The 20,259-nt window shown below is 30.6% G+C and overlaps 1 protein-coding gene across 2 annotated transcripts in view; it reads left to right on the top strand.

Annotated features, from left to right (window-relative positions):
- Nucleotides 1-20,259, top strand: part of dsb (scavenger receptor class B member debris buster) — a 66,771-nt gene that overhangs the window by 44,585 nt on the left and 1,927 nt on the right. The window contains exons 2-11 of one of the 2 annotated variants that reach the window (XM_077443848.1): nucleotides 5,992-6,227; nucleotides 11,915-12,006; nucleotides 13,729-13,889; nucleotides 18,017-18,155; nucleotides 18,433-18,636; nucleotides 19,248-19,381; nucleotides 19,499-19,620; nucleotides 19,697-19,834; nucleotides 19,908-20,026; nucleotides 20,111-20,236. In XM_077443848.1, coding sequence (XP_077299974.1) covers nucleotides 6,077-6,227; nucleotides 11,915-12,006; nucleotides 13,729-13,889; nucleotides 18,017-18,155; nucleotides 18,433-18,636; nucleotides 19,248-19,381; nucleotides 19,499-19,620; nucleotides 19,697-19,834; nucleotides 19,908-20,026; nucleotides 20,111-20,236 — 1,386 coding nt within the window. In that variant the 5' untranslated portion in view covers nucleotides 5,992-6,076. Of the gene's footprint in view, nucleotides 1-5,830; nucleotides 6,228-11,914; nucleotides 12,007-13,728; nucleotides 13,890-18,016; nucleotides 18,156-18,432; nucleotides 18,637-19,247; nucleotides 19,382-19,498; nucleotides 19,621-19,696; nucleotides 19,835-19,907; nucleotides 20,027-20,110; nucleotides 20,237-20,259 lie in introns of both variants that reach the window. The other variant, XM_077443847.1, reaches the window with a different exon arrangement.

Genomic DNA, 20,259 nt, shown 5'->3' with positions numbered 1-20,259 from the left:
ATCATCATCATCATAATAGCATTGCAACAGTAAAACGGAAAACCAATTTAGGTTAAGTTCAAACTATATCTATTTTCTACGGTTTCGCCCATCAGATCGATGAAAGTCATTTCCCGAAATGGGTTCATTAGCCCTTTTACACGGTAGAACTAAACCACAGGTGAAACAAAACATCATTGAACAACGGTTAGCATACTATCTCGTTCGACCTTCTTTCAACGAGACCACAAGTCTTAAAATCTCTGCCCACAATTTCACAATGATTATTATTATAAGCAATAATCGTTAAAGCTGGACGCTACCGAGAGATGCGTCGCACGTAATTGCACACATTTCACATCTATTTACACGGTCGAATATCGTCGTGACCATTTCGTATTGCATTGCCTAATCGCAAGTAACCATCTATTTTATTTCGGGAAGGTCAATTTTTTCCACTTCTTCATTCATAGTACATACATATGTACTATATAAAACCCAATCTAAAGAATGAATGGACAAAAAATCCATACGAAAGCGTCTTCTTTATCTTCTTCCTGCATAAACACGTGCAATGATTCATTGAAGTCGTGTCGAAAGTACATATAATACACACATACATATTGCGTCAATTTAAACTCTCGAATCGTACAATGTTTTAGTGACACCATTTTAATTGCAACGCGTCGCTTTCGTATTTCCTATATCTACTCAATAGTCAATTTGAGATAATCAATAGGTACAACATTTATTACTCGACACGGCGACGTGTGAAACTTTGTCCATTTGTTCTACCGGTTCAAACCAAGTGCAGAATGTTTGGTGCGTCATGTCAAGGTAAAATTTTCTCGTATTAAACATTTGATGAGTAATTACAGAGGTGTGAAGTTTGCTAACTACTGAACAAATTGAACTACTGAAAATACATTACATACTGAAAAAGTTAAGGCAATAATATTGAAAAACGCATTGTTGGAATACCTACTGGCAGAAAGCTTTAAATCAAAAATCCTTGTTTTGAGAAAATCGATTTTTTCAAAAATCAAGAAGTTTGAAGCTCTCTATTATGTGACCTAAATCATTATTCAATTAATTCAAAACATACAATTTTTAACTTAATGTTTTCTGCCAGTGTACCGACGATAGGTGCTTTAAGCATAAATACATACATACCATACTATCGTAATCGATGTTTTCTTGTACATATGCTAGTGTTTTTGCCAATTTTATCTTGACTAAAAATCATAATAAATGAAATTATCCTTTCCGGAGACAACAAAGCGATTTAGTAACGTCTCTCGATTACGGAACTACATTCATATGTATGTAGTATGCTCGGCATAACGAGAAGAGATAAGAAACGCAATGCGTAGGTAGAAGCACATATAATAAGGGTTGTGGATATAGAGGAGAGAATAAAGAGATTAAAATGGCAATAGGTGGATCGCGTAGCTAGAAGAATGGACAAAATAAGTGCTTAAATGGTAACCAAGATAATTTAAAAGGGTGATAAGAAGGCCACATGGAAAACGGGTAGACTAAATTAGAAAAATGTGTGGCGGGAGATGGATGAGAATTGTGCAAGCGAGACGAATGGAAGCGTGTTGGAGAGGCTTACATCCAGCATTGGATCGTGAAAGGCTGTAAATGATGATGATATGGAGTTGATTCTATGAAGAACAAAATAATCTTAAAAGAAATTGAATGAAAGAAGTAAACTAAAATAAATTTCAAAAGAACATACTGAATCTAATCTAAAATTCTAAAAAATTCCCACCACGCTAATATGTGTTGTAAAATAAAATTTCTGATGAGAGCATTTTTTGACAATTTTGATTCTTCAAATGTAGAAATTCAAAAAAGAAAATTAATTTGGAAATATTCGATGATCAGTCACTAATTCAAAAAAGGTTCAACACTACCGCTCCAACTTGTATCATTACACATCGTTACATAAGAGTTATTGACACTTTTAACATACACATACACACATAGGTAAGATATGCCGGTGAAATAACCACTCATTGAGCCTAAACCAGACAGACGGTCATTCAGAGTCGGTGCAACACATTTGTATTATATATTTGTACGTAACGAACAACGATGCAACCAACCAACCAACCAACAGCATCCAAAAAAATATTCTCAACTCCTCGCATTTGCATTTCCATCGTTGCATTCGGCACGTGTCGAAATACTACAAATCCAACTTCATAGTATCATATTACGAACGAATATATACATACATATATTTTTTCGTCTGACAATTAGAGCTAAAATACGATTCGGGAAGTTACACTAACGGCGCACACGCTTTATTTTATCTAACACGCGATACGATCAAGGCTTTTCATTGCATTATTGCGTTACGTATGTATTTATGTATAATAAATATAATGCAACGGCCTAAAATTATTTCAAAGATGACCTTTGCAAATTTACGATAACGCCTTTTCAAAAGCTCGCCAAATTCTCAGCGTTGTACTTTCGCAAAAGACTCAAAAATTATACAAAATATTTCATTTAAGACTACTAAGGAATGAATTTATAAGGAATTCCTGCTTGAAAACATACGTATATTAAAATATTGGCAACCTTAAGTTTTGAGTCAAATATTTATGCACATATGTGAATATAATGGAAACATGCACACACATATGTAATTATATATATTAATACTCTATTGATTCGAAAATATTTCTTAGTTTTATTAAATATGTACATATTTACGTATTTGTGTGTGCTTTAAATTTATGAATTTTGATAAATAGTTTACAAATATAAAATTAATTCCAAGGATTTCTTATCAACCCATTATCTTGAAAATAAAGGCAGATTAAGTAAAAAAAATGAATAAATGGACTGAATTTATTATTATTAAAATTTAGCCAGCAATTATGAAAATATGTAAATTTTCAGTAATGAATTTCAATTTACTTAAATTTAAATCGAGCATTGATCAAAAAATATATATTAACATATTTTACTCATAAAAACTAAAATACAATTTTAAACATTGAAACCCAAAAAAAAGATGTTCCGTAGGTGAGGAAGTTCTTGTTACAAATGATGATTTCCGACGTTTGAGGGTTGAATTAGGAATGTTCATCGAAAAAATACACAGAGGTCAATCGATTTATTTTTGTAGTGCAAATATGAATTGCGAATAGATAAGAATCAAATAGCAATAACTAATCAAATAAAAAATAAGACCACAATTCATAGTACGCAGTTTGCATCGACCGTGTCTCGATACAAACTGTGTATAATTGGATAATTTTGGATAATTTTAATAAACTGGATAATTTTATTCGCTTCCATAAACGAATAAAATTATCGCGATAATAATAACAATGTTTTAACACGATCATTTTCGCAGCTAACGAGGTACATCAGTGTCATATCGCAAGTACCCAACCGAGAGCATTGTGCGTGTGTATAAAATAATATGAAAAAAAAGATGCGATGACCCAAATTAAACTTTTAAAATTACATAAGAAGCATATCCGTGTTAAGGTTAGCGTCCGATCGCCAACAGGTTAACACACTCGAAATCGTACGAACCAACACGTTACGTAAAAGTTGCATTTCTTCTGATGATGCTGCTAGTATGTATGTATATGTATGTATAATAATAATAATGAGCGGTATGAGTCTCGTCTCTTAAAGGTTTAATGTCACGCGGAAGAATGATTCTCGACGACGGCGAATAATGTAATAAAATCTCGACCGATGAGTTCGTTTCGGCACAAAGGTGTGTGTACTCGTATAGCCTTATTTTCTTGTGAGTTTGTAAATTGTCATATCTTAAAAAAAATTCAAATAAAAAATATTATAAATACAACTAGCACGAGAACCGACATTGCTCACGGTTGTGGCACTGGCCACATGAATTTCGACACCACCGTCCCAAATCAATTCATTTTTTTTGGCGAGAAGATCCAAAATGAAACGTAAATTTCACTTCTTGCAACGAAGATGACAATAGTGCGATTGAGGTCATTTTTGTTATTTTTCTTTCTATAGGTTTCCTTACATTATTTGTACGTATCGAAGGCTTGTTCTAATTCTTTTGAAATAAATTCGCTGAAATAAAAGCAACGTAACGATTCAACTCACTGTTTTTTAATGGTTTTGTTTGTCTGCTTCTTCTTTTGTATTAGTTGAAACATCGCTTCCGATCCGTTATTTACTGAAACAAAAACATTACAAAAATAACCAACTGTAAATGTTCGCCATAGCTCAGGTTGCAGTTTCTAGACATGCTATTGAACCTAACTACATATGCATGTGTATATGTGTATATATATATATATATATATATATATATATATATATATATATATATATATATATATATATATATATATATATATATGTGTATATATATATATGTATATATATATATATATATATATATATATATATATATATATATATATATATATGTATATGTATATATATATGTATATGTATATATATATATATATATATATATATATATATATATATATGTATATGAATGGCTTTGTTAATTTTTCTAAGAAAATTCCAAATATATTATACATACAACTGAAGAGTATTGAGTATGAAAAATAACAGCTTACAAAAGAGATATTGAGCAACTTTGCAAAAACGATTCAGAAATGTTCTTAAAAAATTACATACACACCTACATTTAAAACAAATGGAAACTGTTTTCATTAACCTTCAATTTCTCATAGTTAGATAAGAAATCTAACCTCATGTGTATGTTTTTTTTCTCCATCACTGCACTGTAACAGTACAAGAGTACGTCCTCGTAAAATTTGAAGTAGCCGGTTTGCTTTATTTTTTGCTTTTAATTTCATCACAATTCTAACATTGCAAAGCGTACGCTAATTTATTTCAATTCCAAACATAAAAAATGCACTGTTTATGCATTTTTTTCTGTATCTGCATAGCTAATTACTATCGTCATGTATAGTATGCGATGTAAAATTCATTGACAGAACTAACTAAGCGAGAAAAGTGGCAAGCGTAACCGAAAATGAACTTAAAAGCATGATCAATACAGATAGGAATTTTGATGATATTTAAGTGATAAATAAGACTAGAATTTTATTTTTTCCATTTCTATTTGAATGAAAAATCAACCAGTCATATTTTTTATCGTACAACACGCAATATCAACCATTTCCCGTACCGATTTTACAACCGCTTTTAATTCATTCGAACGTTAATTAATAATAAAACAGTTAAATATTTATTCACAGGTGTATTGTGAAGCTTCATTAACAAGTCTCGAGAGCGCTTTAATACGTGCGAATATGAGCTATTATTTTATATTGAGCTATTACAAAGTGTGCATGTAAATTAAAAGTAAAATATTTGTTTAAAACACACTATTTATTTTTAAATTTCATGCCCGAGTACATATGTATGTAGTAGTGTGCGCAAGGTCGTCGCGAAATATGCCTGTTCAAAGAAATTTTCCACGCGGAAAACCTTCTCGCCAAGCCAATTAACGAAAATGTGCGTGCGTCGAGATGAAAACACAAAAGGGAAAACGGTTCTATTGATACGTTTTAGATGTCTCAAATGTGAAACGTTCTCGCTTATATTCTTATTATTATTTTTCATTTTATATATTACAAAATTGTTTTGTCCGCGAATTTCTTAACGCTGTGAAAGTGAATCTGTAGGTTCATGCGCAGACAAGAAGTAATATCTTTCTTAATTGCATAACTTGACACATATCTGCGAGTAGGAAACGTTATATATTCATGTGTATATATGTATGTATGTACACACATCGGCATACATAACAATTGAAAACGATGAGTAATATAAACCTTTTTTTTACTTTCAGAAGATCAGAAGAGGAGTGAAGAAATTCAGCCAGCAATAAAACATAGACACGCTCGCGAATATAATAATAAGATGATACTATTCTGATGATTGAATTCGCCATGCAACGTATATGCATGGGGCGTTCTTTATCCATTGATTAAATATAATTTTTTTTTACAGAGTGACAACCAACATGTGGATGTGAATTGATATTTTTTTCTATATTTTATTTCTGTGATATATTGAATAGTGTTAAAGTTCAAAAATGACAATGGGGCTACATAAACAATATTTAAAAGTGGGCCAGAGTGCCAAAAACAAGCTGTTCGGCATCAGTCCCGGTCAGGACCTTGGTCAACGAATAGGGACTAAACCAATAAGCATGCTCATATCAGAGCAGGGAAAGATCAACCACGGTAAGTTCTCTAATTATTTAATGTGATTTTCACATATTGTATTTTCAAATAAAATTAATACACGTATATAAAAAATGGCAATCTTGACACTAAAGATAAACCGCTTCCTAGGCATTTGTTCGGTAAGATGACCGTGGTTTCCCTTTTTATTTTTTGATGCAATAAGTTTCAAGAGTTATTGCAAATTTTGTAATATAAAGTTCGAAGTCAGCAAAAACAATCTGGGAATAATACACGCAAAGAAGAAAATAAATAAAAGATGTCAGTGAACCTTCAAAGTTGAATATCCGAATACAAATATCCGTAAAATAAAACAACACAAATATGCTACATAAATCTTTATGATCTACAAAAAAGTGATCCTTTACAGATTATTTATAAATCACTATATGAATATGTACATATGTATATATGTAGGAAATAATTATGTTTTATAGTATAATATATCCATATAAATTGACCACCGATTGACATATGCTAAAATCGGCTCAAATGTGCAACATAATAACAGTGGCATACTTTGACGAAGCGTGGGTCGTAAATGACCGTATGTAATGACTAATTTACATCGACGGTTAACAATATTATAACAAATCAATGCAAAAGCTTCATCATTTTTTTCCGGAACGGGATAGACAAACTATGAATATATATTTTCACTAGACCGATACCGCGCCATCAACCTATCCAAACAGCATTGACGCGATTTTGCGGCTGTCAAAATATGTACATTTCGAGTCTACGTGCATTTCATTTAATTGGCATTATTATTCATTTTGTGTAGATGTATGCAAACGATACCATTTCAAGTATCACGGTCATAAACGCCCGGTATTACAACACCTTTGTACAATACACTTAAAGCGAATCTACATACATACATACGGTGTTATTATTTTTAAATTGAATTCAATATTTGCAAATCGTTCTATTTTTTTAATTCAATAAATTTAAAAAATAATAGTCGTACGTGTAAATTTACTAGGACATATTTGTTGGCATGGAAACACAAATGGAAAAATCGATGTAACATAGTGACATCGATGAACGAGCAAGAACGAAACCTACACATATTCAAAATTATAACAGACAGTGTAAATGATTTACAGTTTTCTAACTTGACTTATTTCATAGTGAAATTGATTTTTATGAATAAACCTTTAGTCACGCGAAAATCTTGCGTCACCGTGTCATAATATTTTTGATTTTTCTCAGTTCTGTTTAATTTACAATTTGAAAAAAGAATAGGTCAAACATAAGCTCGACGTACTTACACAGCTTCCGATGTGATAGTTATCGATTCACGCAAATTAGATAAGTTTAAATCAAGCAAAAACTCTAACTTGTTACATAGCGAGCGTAATTTTTGTATCAGATCATGAATATTAGAAAAAAATTGACCGTCAAGCAAAATCATTACGAAAGTTATAAAATAGGACGAACTACGAATTTTTATTATTTAAAGTCGTTCGCTTACGTGTTCAAAGTCAATTTTTTTTAACTACACACTACGACGATGTGATAGCAAATTGCTCGTATAAATTACGTTTGGATTGGCCAACTTTGATAAAAAAAAAAAAAAAAACAAGTAGAGTAATTTGAGCGTTACACAATTTTATTACACACATGAACAATACCTCAATTTTGTTTGTATTTATTGTTGAGTCGACCCTCGTTTTACTTAGGTATCAATTTTGTTAAATTGAACGAGTTAAATGGTTACTCAAATATATGTATAACTATTATATATACATACAAACGTACATATAATATATAGAAAAAATGTTTACAATGCATACTTTTTCAAATTCTTTCGATGGACAAAACTTTCGATCGCTTTGTATCCAGAAGGTCGATTTTGACAGAAAATGCTTTTTACGAAACATTTTTATTGACAAATTATTTTATTTAAATATCTACATATGATGTACTTTAGAGGTCAACATCGTAGTTTCATGAAAATTGTGCTTATAAATACGCAAAGTTATATTGTAAATGTTTACGATATTTTTATTGCAAAGTTTCGAAAAAATATTGAAAGCTACATGGAAAACAAAATTTTTAATTATAAAATTATATTACTTTTTTTACATTTTTATACGGGGTTCATTTTTTGAATTTTTATATTCGTTATTATTATATTTAAAAAATTGCACATAATAAATTTGTACGACAAAAAATAACTCGCTCAATTTTAAATTTAACATTTGTTTTATTTACTGACTTTAAAAAATATATAGCTCGTAAGCATAAATATACATCAACATGATCTTAATCTCAAAATTGTCAATAATGTAAACTTGACTTACTTTTAAAAGCCGGAAAATAGACAAATGCAATATGATTAATAGACTTATCATATTTAGTTCGACACACAAATAATCAGAACGAGAGATTAAAAAAATGAAAATATTTAACACCACATGTCAAAAATACAACCTTGCCTCGTTCACAGATGCAGGAACAAAAAAAACAATCACGGGAAAAGCTCATATCATGATCGTTGAAAGCCAATTACTATGAATAGATATAACATACCAAGATAATACAAACGGCGTTGACGATCGATCAAGTTTATGCAAAGTGCCACCAAAAACATATGTAATCTTAATTAAAATGAATTCCATAATGTATAAAAAAATGGTAAAATCAAATTTATATTTATAATTAATGAAATTAGCAATAAGGTTGCGCGAAATATTGCGCTCGGAGGATGTACATACAAACATCGAAGTGGCTCAAGGTTGGTTTACATACATACAAACATACAACGTACAAACATAGTTTCAAATACCGCAAACGCACAAACGCTACAAGAATTACAGCAATCAATCGCCGTTAACTATGCCCAGTTTGGTTTACAATAAATGAATAACACTCATCATCCGACGACGATCGATTTTTTGCACGTCTAGTACAGTATGCACATTATTTGGGAAGCAACTGTCAATGTAAAAATACATATATTTCATAATACTTCTAATATTCAGATAAAATAATCGTCATTACTGCGGAACTGAATGTAACACTGTTCAAAAAAAATTATGATATTATTATTCACGAAAAAAGTATTATGCCTTAATTGCGACATTTATAAAATATGTAATTTTAATACGTTTGCATCGATTAATTCAAAATATTAAATAATCAATCGTTCAGAATTCATAAATGCAAAATTATCACAATCATTTTGAAGAAAACAAGACTCGATAAGTATTAAAACGTAAATTGGTTTGATATTGAAATTGTAAAATGATAATAATTATCATATTGTTTATTACTAGTGATTTTACCCGGCTCGATATTTGTAATATAACCCGCTTAAACATGAATAATCTAATAGTAAACATTTTATTAAATTTATTTGAATAGTTTTATTTTATATAAATTTATTTGAATATTCATTTGTTTTTTTTATTAAATTGATCGTCATGAACAAACAAACATATATACTAAGTATCTTTAGAAATTATATGTATACCAGAATCCGACAGCGCCTTCGCCCCCAAAGCGATGACGCCTTCGCCCCCGGGGACTTCGAATCCTTTGAATCGAAAAAAAAATCGAATCGGCGCCTATGAATCAAAAAAAAAAAATCGAATGTGTTATTTCCAACCAACCAACCAATGTTACATATATGCATATATACAAAGTCTCTTTCGAAATTATATATTAGATGTACTAAATCTGAACATACATAATAACTGGTACGATTAATTCTGTTTCGTTTTAAATTAACATTTGTATACCGTTTGATTATTTTAATGAATAATGTGTTTAGATTTAAAGAATAATGTGAGATATTTCCCTATTTTTAATAATGTCAAATTCCATCGAATTTGATGCATTATGCATTTAAAGCCCATTATATTTACAATTTACATACATACATACTAACATTGCACCATGGCACACTATTTTGACAGAAATGAGGAAAATTTGCATCCGTGAAAAATTAATAACATAAAAAATATGCAGCGTAAAAAAGAACGTTTCCTACGAAAAACAAAAATACAAAAATATTCAATAACTAATTCAAGGTATTAAAATGCATAATACGATAATAAATTACATTTATAAAAACAGCACGTTTAATCAATCTTTAATTATTATTACATCAAAAAATTCAAATGCAATATTACCACATAATAAATGCAAAAAAACACGATTTTAAAATTAATTAATAATTTAGAAGGATTTTTTTCTATTCTATGTAAAATCGAACGAAAATCACAAAGCGTATAAAAATATAATTCCCTATAATTCGTTACAGACCATCAGGCATTTTTTAAGGTCACTGTTGTTGTTTTTGCGTAACACAGAATTGTTTACATTTTTTTTTCTTACATTTTCATCCACAATATTTTATAACGCACAAATAACAGTGACATCTATGGATGATTTTCCGAACAAAAAAAAAATATACATATGTTATATATTTTATGTACATATTTTAGACATTTATATGTATGTATATATATATACAATATTGATGTGTAAAATATTTACTTAAGCATTCAAGACTTATAACTTCCCAAAACATATTACAGACGTTGTAGTAAAATTCATACAAAAAAAAATACTAAGAAATACTTAGTAGAAAATCAACTCAATGTAAACATTCTCAAGCAAGCAACAATGTTGAAAACAAACTGTGGCAGTTTCTCGCAAGTTTGCGATCTTAATTAATTTTCGAAGAAGTCGTCGTCGGCATACAATTGGCTTCGTAACCGTAAGCTTATTGTACACGGTATGTTTTTTAATGACGTCATTTTTCCCCGTAAAGTGCCGCATGGTTTGTCACAAATTATATAATATACATACATACATATGTCAAACTGCAAAACTATATTAGCTATATATTACTTCGTCATTTTTCACGGTCGCATCAAACATCTTAGACGAGACAAAACATTTTCAACGACACGCCATTAATTGGCGTCCCCGAGTTAAAAAAAGATTACTAAGCATCATCGTTCAATAGAAATTCAAGTTATAAGGTCAAGAATTAATTTTGAAATAGCACCGACATTGAATTAGAAACTTTAAAAGATAACACACGCCACCGCAATAGTGTTTCAGTTCAAATGTGCATTTTTGCATAAAAAATATCGAGTAATGATCTAGGAATTAACTTAAACAAAAAAAAAACATTTTCACATATTCACAAGTTTCATATTAACGAAATTTCCAGGTCAAGCTTTAGCCCAAAGTCGCAAAAGGTGAAAAAAAAATCAACGAAACGCTAATTAAATACGAGAAGGTATTAATTACTCGTTACATTTTCCTCGATTTTAAAGTAAACATTCGAAGAAAATGTATGTTAATTCGCATATTTGTATGTAAAATGTCGCGAAACTCGAACAATACGTGCGCACAATTTCTAACCTAGGAGAGCATCACTAATTGTTTCGTCTGCTGAGAATGCATTTTGCATAATTTAAAGGTCGAAAATTCACCACGGCATTTTATAAACGTGTGCTTCTTTTTTACGACGCACTTTCATGTCAAGGGTGCGCAAAACGACCGTGACTTCGACTCGAAATCTAGATAATTATTATACGATGTGCGATCATCGCGTAATGAAAGATCTTATCGAATTTACTATTACGATACACCACCTAGTACAATGTTGACGTTTATGTACGTGTAGTATAATATTAATGTATTTGTTTTTTTATTCACAGGGAGACTCTATGTGATCATGTTCGGAGTATTCACACTAGCCCTAGGAATAATACTAAGCTCAGTACCTTGGGTCGATTTTATTATATTTAAGGTATGTTAATTGTCAATTTTACAGTCGTATAATATACATATTAAGAGCAATTATAAAATCCTAAGGCGGTCAATTCATTCTTAACACGCTCTTGATCATATATATATCATCAAAAAATACTTAGTTTGATCATTGTATTACGAAGTTTTTGATTTAAAAAAAAAAACAATGGAATAAAAATTCAAATTCACTATTTCATACGATTGTGTTGTGTAATTTTTAACACTCGCTAAAATGGCGTCTGTTCAATGTAATAAGAAACAAATGAATGGTTTTTTTTTTTCAAAACAATTGCAGCCTTATTTTTTATTTGAATAATTAAAACATATACCTACATATATTCCAACAAACTCAAAAAAAATGTAATCATTTATCTTTCAACATATTAAAAAGTCTTCAAATGACAAGTAACATACATTGTATGTATGTACATACATACATTTATAATGATTTTTTTTCTCAAGAAGACACCATTTTTTTTTCCTAAAATTATATACGTTCTATATCTGAAACACCTACATACATATGTGTATTAATAACTATATTATTTGATTTTATAACCTCATCATGAATTCAAACAAACTGGCTATGTGTATAATTATATTCAAAGAACGCTAAGGACGTGTCACAAACAATAAGTCACACTAAATAAAAACATCCATAATCATATATGTACATACATACATACATATATAATCTGTTTATATAAACTAAACCATTTCAATCATTGGCGTGTTCTACTTCAAGCTAATTTCGATAAATACGTATATATACATATTATACTGGGTTTTGGTGCAAACGATCGAAAAGCGCCAGACAGATTAACTGGATGGCTGCTTTAAACGCAATCCTAGACTTCACGAATGAAAAATTGCACATCAGATGACGAGTAACCTTTCGATGTGCACAGATGCAATTATTAAAATTGAGTTGGATCTTTCTGGCGAGTTTTTAATAATTTAATAAGGAAATATTCGGAACTAAAGTATCAGAAGCACAGAACGTATACAGGGTAGGTATGTCGGGACTTCGGGTAGATTTCGCTTAGTGTAAGTGCGAGCAGTGCGCACGCATAAGGTACACGTGTCGTTAATCTGTGGTTCAGTCTGTCTGGCGCTTTTCGATCGTTTGCACCGCATCGACATATACTAAGGCTTTTTATTGTAAACATTCTACATAATATTCTTAAGAATCGTAACAAATTCTGGAATCTTATCAAAGATGTCACGAAATTCAAATCTGTAATAATATCTATCGATGACAAGGTTTTAAAAAATGACCAAGAAATTGCTGATGGTTTTTCACAATTAATTCTAATATTGGTAATGATCTCCATTGCGATTCATCTTCCTCATATCTAACTTTGGCAATTTACGGTTTTGATTCTCCTGATATGGTTTCATCTTTTCAAAGGTCAAGTCTCCAATCACATTTAAATTTGACACTAAAATTTTCCGACTTCCCAAATGTATGGCTTCTCAAATCTCTCCAATCCATAAAAAAAACCCGATAAGTCTTGTATTGAAAATTACATACCCATTGACATTCCCTCTACTCCAGTCACACTGTTTGAAATTATTTACAATCATTGTCAGCGTTTGTCAATTGACCAACAGCATGTAAAATGAAGTTTGTTTTACATATTCGTAAATCTTTATGTACATACAACACACTATTTATTATATTTAAAAATATTTTATTGATTGATAAATATATTTCCAGAATCTAAGATTAACGAATGGATCGTTGAGTTTTCAATATTGGCAAAAACCAGGGGTTGTCAGATTGACTAAAGTCTACATATTCAACGTGACAAATCCCCAAGAGTTTTTGGACAATGGACACAAACCAAAGCTGCAAGAGGTCGGACCGTTTGTTTACAGGTAATAATCATACGAATAATTAATATTTAAAAAAAGCCAAATACTTCTTATGAAAATTGTAATTAAAATTGCCCGTATAGTTTTTCATAATTACAATGCAACGGGGTTGCGAACCGATAATTCAAACGTAATTAAGCATTTAAATTTTCATCATTACAACCATAATTATCGATACTCACTTATGTACTTGCTAACTATCCATCATTCAAACAATAGCCGTTGATGATAGCGTGTCGACGTTTAAATGTGTATTCTATTTTGTAGTCTATAGCATGATCAATTGTAATAAAAAAGTTATTAATTGTTATTATTAATATTGAACGAGTGTTTTTTTGCTACAGTTGACGAGTGGCATTGCTATTATTTTTGATTATGCTTGCCATAAATTTACATCCAAGATTGTAAATACTACTATTACAATTATAAGTTAAGTGTTACAAGAAAATATTTCTTAACTATGCATTTTTTAACATTGATACAATGTATGAAGGACAATTCAATGTTTTCATTATGACTATGAAGCTTTTTATGATTTCTTTGTTTAGTGATGATTCAAGATCATATCGTATTCTTTTATATACCGTTTATATACCGTTTAAATACATACGTACCGTTTTTTTGTTCATAAATGTTGAAAATTTACATGTGTTGATACGTTCTACATAAATTCGAATGCGTAGTAATTCATAAAAATAATATGAGACCATTTCGAGATTATACAATATAAATACCTCCAAAAAAATAAAGTTGAGACTATGGGCGGCTAATTATACATATTTGTGTATTTACTTCCAGAAAATTTGCACCTGAAAATTCAACATATGTGATGAAAACAAATGTTTTACGATTTATCAATAGTAATATGATATATCAAAGACTAAAATACATACTGTTGAGTTTCTTATTTTTTTTTTATTGGTGAACTCAGTAATTGATCTGCTGTTGGTGACACAACCATTTGACTGAATTGAAATTTTGAAACAATTTGTAACAATAATGTATCGAATAGAAATACGTAAATATATTCAATATTTTCAACAAAAATATTGCTTAAAATTGCTCTGTTCTTTGTCGGTTTAAAATACAACGTTGTTAAAACCATTATTCGATCGAATTTGTTAAAATAAATGAAAACAAAAGCAAACTTCAATTTAAATTTTAATATAATGGTTTGGTCGAAAGTGCTATATTTCTGTCCCTTGCAAAGATAACATCTTGTACGGATTGATGATTATGTAATATATCTGATTAAATTACTATTTGATAATATGGTGTCCAGGCCCGGCCCAAGGGTATATGGCACCCCTAGGCAGATTCGTTTCAGTGCCCCCCCCCCCCCTTAAATTTTTAAACAGTAAATTTCATAAAAGTTCTTGAAATTTTACGTTGAAGAAAAATATATTAAGACAAAAACAGAAAAATAAATTAAATTTTTTTATTCAAAATAGGCACATTTTATGTAGGTATATGAATAAAATAAAATAAAATACGGATAACTATGAATAAATTCGGTAATGAAGACATTAATTTATTTTAAAAATTTTATAGAGTGACGTTTCTTCTTTCGAATATGATTGGTTAAGATATTTAATTCCGTGAAGCAAATCCATCCCTGTATATGTTTCAGTGGTATTTTATATAAAATACAATTCCAAATTACCATTTGTACCGACGAAAAGTTTGCTGATTTACCAGTTGTATTCGTGAGTCGTTGATATTTGACGGCCAACTTCCTGCGTTCCTCGTAAATTATAATATTTTACAATCAATATTGCTACTTCGAGTAGCAAAATTGAATTGAATATATAATTTTTCATAAGTTCAAATAAAGCCAATTTTTTTTCCATTTAATAATCAAAAATAGGAAAATGGAGGCACCTCGCAGCGCCCCTTATCTATGGCATGTGCCTACTCTGCTGCACATTTGAGCCGGCGCTGACGGTACATATTTGCGCACACTGTTAACAATACATATATAGCATTAACTAGCATAATATTTTGTTTTTAGTACATAATTTCATTGGATTGTTATATTTTTTTTCTCACATGCATATTTACTAAATAAACTCAACATGTACCCTATCTATATTGTCAACAATGCAATTATTTGTAAACGAACCTTCAAATTGCTTCACAATGTATGTATACTATATTTGTATATTTACAAAACACCTCAAACAATACGTGCATATTTGTATTTATTTTTACACCCAAAAATGTCTCAAAACAACATATGGGTATTTTATAGAATAAACAAAACACAAGGCATCTTCGAATTCATAATTTTTCACCGAATGGCTTCCTTAGAAAAATAATATATGTATGTACATACATACATATATCTCGATTTTACAAATAATCTTAGGATGTTCATTAATATAACTAATTTTTAATTTCGTTACCTTGCTTTGAAGAGGTTCTAACTAACAGTTATAACAGGGGCAGTTAAAACCCTTTCAAAATAAGGGAACGATTTGGCGTTGTCAATAATTTACATGATTTGCAGTTGCATTTTAATTGTAAAAGTTATTTACAGTGGATAAATCATCGTTACAAGCACAAAAATATCATATATAGACACTAAAATCCAATTGGTGAATTTACACATGTACTATACATATGAAATTTGACGGTCTTGTGGTTAAAGTTAGGTATAAAACATTCCAATGTTAGGGTAGGAACATGAAATTCGGATAATATCATTCTTTTTCAAACGAAAGTATACTTCAATCTATGTACAATATTCAACGTTTTAAGATACCTTAAAAGTATTAATGCCAGAGAGATGTAATAAGAATAGAGGGGCCCTTACGAATAAATAATTGTTGTCAATTTTACGCGGTACGTCTCTATAAATACGCTACATCGCACGGAATACAATCGGATCAATTTACTTATAAAAATGTATCCCATGTTGTTTATTATGTGTTTTTGAATGTATTGTGCAATTTTACCGATGCTTGCCCATCTTGCAAGTAATATAAACAAACAGAGAGGTTTTTATCGGACATACATACGTCGAGCATCAAGCATCAAATACGACTGATGCTAAAATTATTTAGATCTGTCCGTGGACAGAATGTCACTTGACAACAATATAACACCTAAAGCCACTTCTATTAATATTACATTTCTCTGATTAATGCAGATAAAACGATATTTAAATATGAAGTTGGTATCACATATTTAATAGATATGTAGACATAGGTGTAGAGAATAATGATATTCTCGAGTTTCCCCTGTAAATTACATATCTACAAAGGGTGAAGAAACTTGCCTTCAACCGGAAATTCCAGACAAGATGTTCATCCAGTGTTAGCAGGTGGCGCCACAAATGACTGATGTAGACAAACTGCAAATAACACGGTAACAACAAGACGGCCTTTGAATGGCGACCTAATGCAGGTCAAGTTTGCCCATTTTCTCGAAGCCATTGCAAGAAAATGTGCACCGATCGTTGCACACAAGATCCTAGGCGGCCTTGGTCCCGGACTAGAGGGCTTGGCTTTAATCGTCTCTTAGAACGTATCACCAGATAAAAGCATTACAACATGAACTTTGTCAGCTTAACACGTATCTAGATGACTTGTCTTAAATGTAAACAACATTGAATTGCTTAAAGAAGGCATTTTCCACTATACATAATCGTTTGAACATAAATATATGACGACAATCAGCAGTTAATTGTGACAGTTATTGCATGCTTTAACTAATTAATTGCCGTTGCATTTTATTGAGAAGAATCTGATAGAGACGTCGATTTCAATTGCTGGGTAATTGACAAAAAAACGGTCGTGCGGAATTTCACACTCAAGCGTTTGTTTCTTCACAAGGTTCTTTTTTATTTCCACAAATAAAATTCCATTGCAAACGAGGTACTCATTTCGCTGGCAGCATCGCGTAGGCTTATCCGGAATTTTTGTGCACAAAACAGTGCAATTTATCCGATATTATCGAACTGGTTTCAACCGAGGACTCAAGGCAGTCTAGCACAGCACATGCATCACCTGTGCAATCGTTACACCTTTTACGTTCGACGAACGTTCGACACGCATTTCCATTGAAATTTAATATGCCAACATGCACTTCAAATATATTCCGATACATTGTTTTCCTCTTTGACACAGGGAAGACATGGAGAAGGTCAACATCAAGTTCCACGAAAATGATACGGTGACGTTTCAGCACAAGAAGATACTGAAGTTTGTGCCTGAAATGTCTGTGAATAAATTCCAAAAATTGGTCGTACCGAATATACCTCTCTTGGTGAGTATCACATCTGTCCTTTAAAAATAAAATAAATTGAAATTTAAAAATAAAAAATTAGTCGTTATTGCTTTGACCATACTAAAACAATATTGAGGGGAAAAATCAACATTTTTATAATGTCCATATAGAAATGCGAATATTATAATTAAAATATCATCATATTCTATGATGAATTAACATTTATGAAATTATTATTATATTATCGTTCTATTTAATGTATAAATATATATATATATATAATATTGATGAAAACTTTATATGTACTTGATTGCAGACGTTGTCGACAAAGAGTAATTATCTAGGATTTTTAATTCAGAAGACTATATCACTAGCCCTGCTGTTGGCCAAAGTCAAGCCATTCGTTCATGTTACTGCTGATGAGTTGGTCTTCGGTTATGACGATCCGTTCGTTAGTTTGGCGCACAAGTTCTATCCAAGACATAAAAGACCCATGAGCAAAATGGGTCTTCTCATAGCTGTAAGTTCAAAATTGATAAAACATTTAAGAACTAACCGAAGTAAAACTCTCATTTATAAAAATAATCTTTTCTTAATGTATGTATAAGTGGGGTAGAATTAAATCTACTATATTACATGTTAAATTAGATTAATTTGAATAATTTAGAAAGATAAATTCGCTCATTTTTTCCACACAAATTTTAGCTATAGCAATAAAAACAAAAATTTTAAGTTTTAAATATACTATAAATTTTATTCAATGTTAACTTACATTTAAGATCATTTAAAGTGGAAGGAAAGTTAAATTTTCCTTATACAAAGTCAAGATAATTGACCGCTTCTCGTCCCAATATTTATTCAATGATCGTTATTCATACAGTAAACATTTTTCAGTATGCACATGTATGTATGTATTTAAAATTTAACATTGGGAAATATTTCCCTCAAGTGACGCTCCTTAACCAAATATCATAATATACAATTTGTGTGTGGTACATTCTCAAATGTTTCTTCAATTGCGCCACAGTGTTTGGACAAGGCTACGGCCACTTTGAAAAGATGATGATTGACATATCAACAACTAGATAAATTATAAATGATCCCATTGCTAACAACCGTTTACTTTTGCAGAGGAACGGAACGCTGAAGGAAGTATCCACTATACACACTGGACACTCCGGAATGGAAAACTTTGGATACTTGGACAAATTAAATGGACTGGATCATTTGCCATATTGGAACGATAAACCATGCACAGAAATAAGGTGAGGCTTGTTATTTTTTTTGTAGTATTTTTTCCATCACATTTGAAAATCTAACGTTCATATATTGTACATACTTACAATTATACAATTCCATACACATTGTAAATATTCTTTTAGGGCATCTGAAGGTTCATTTTTCCCTCCCAGAGAAGTAACCAAAGCTGATGTAGTCTATGTCTATGATAAGGATCTATGCAGGATTCTTCCACTTCAATACAGAGGACCTACAGTCAAAGATGGTACTTTAAAATAATGAACTTTAATACATATATATTGGATAATACTGTAATTTACTAATTTTCATTCAATTAATAGGTATAAGTGCCGACATTTACACTCCACCAGAAAATGTCTTTGAAACAATAGACAAAATCCCTGAAAATAAATGTTATTGTCCAGGAACAGAGTTCTGTCCACCAAAAGGACTACAAAATATAAGTCCATGTCAATATGGTTGGTGTTATTTTTCAAATGTTATTTCACTACACATTAACTAAAGAATCTAATTACAAAATAAAAATTTCAGATGCTCCGGTATACTTATCATTCCCTCATTTTTATAATGCTGATCCAACTCTCTTAGAACCGTTTGAAGGTTTGAGTCCTGAAAAAGAAAAGCATGGAACATACTTCAAGATTCAACCGGTATAATATGTTGTTATTACTAACTTGATTTCAATGTCAACCTAATTTATTATAAATATAATAAATTTATTTAATTATTTTTAGAAACTCGGAGTTCCAATAGAAGGTAAAGTACGAGTCCAACTAAATTTAAGAGTCGAACAGGCTAAAAATGTTGCAAGTGTTGCCAAATTTCCCGATATGATATATCCTGTGATGTGGGTTGAAGAGGTAATCATACTATAGACATACCA

Source organism: Arctopsyche grandis, chromosome 13 (genome assembly GCF_051622035.1).
Source record: "Arctopsyche grandis isolate Sample6627 chromosome 13, ASM5162203v2, whole genome shotgun sequence".
Taxonomy (NCBI): Eukaryota; Metazoa; Arthropoda; class Insecta; order Trichoptera; family Hydropsychidae; genus Arctopsyche; species Arctopsyche grandis.
Note: the sequence above shows the minus strand (reverse complement) of the source record. Positions and strands in the feature narration are given on the sequence as shown.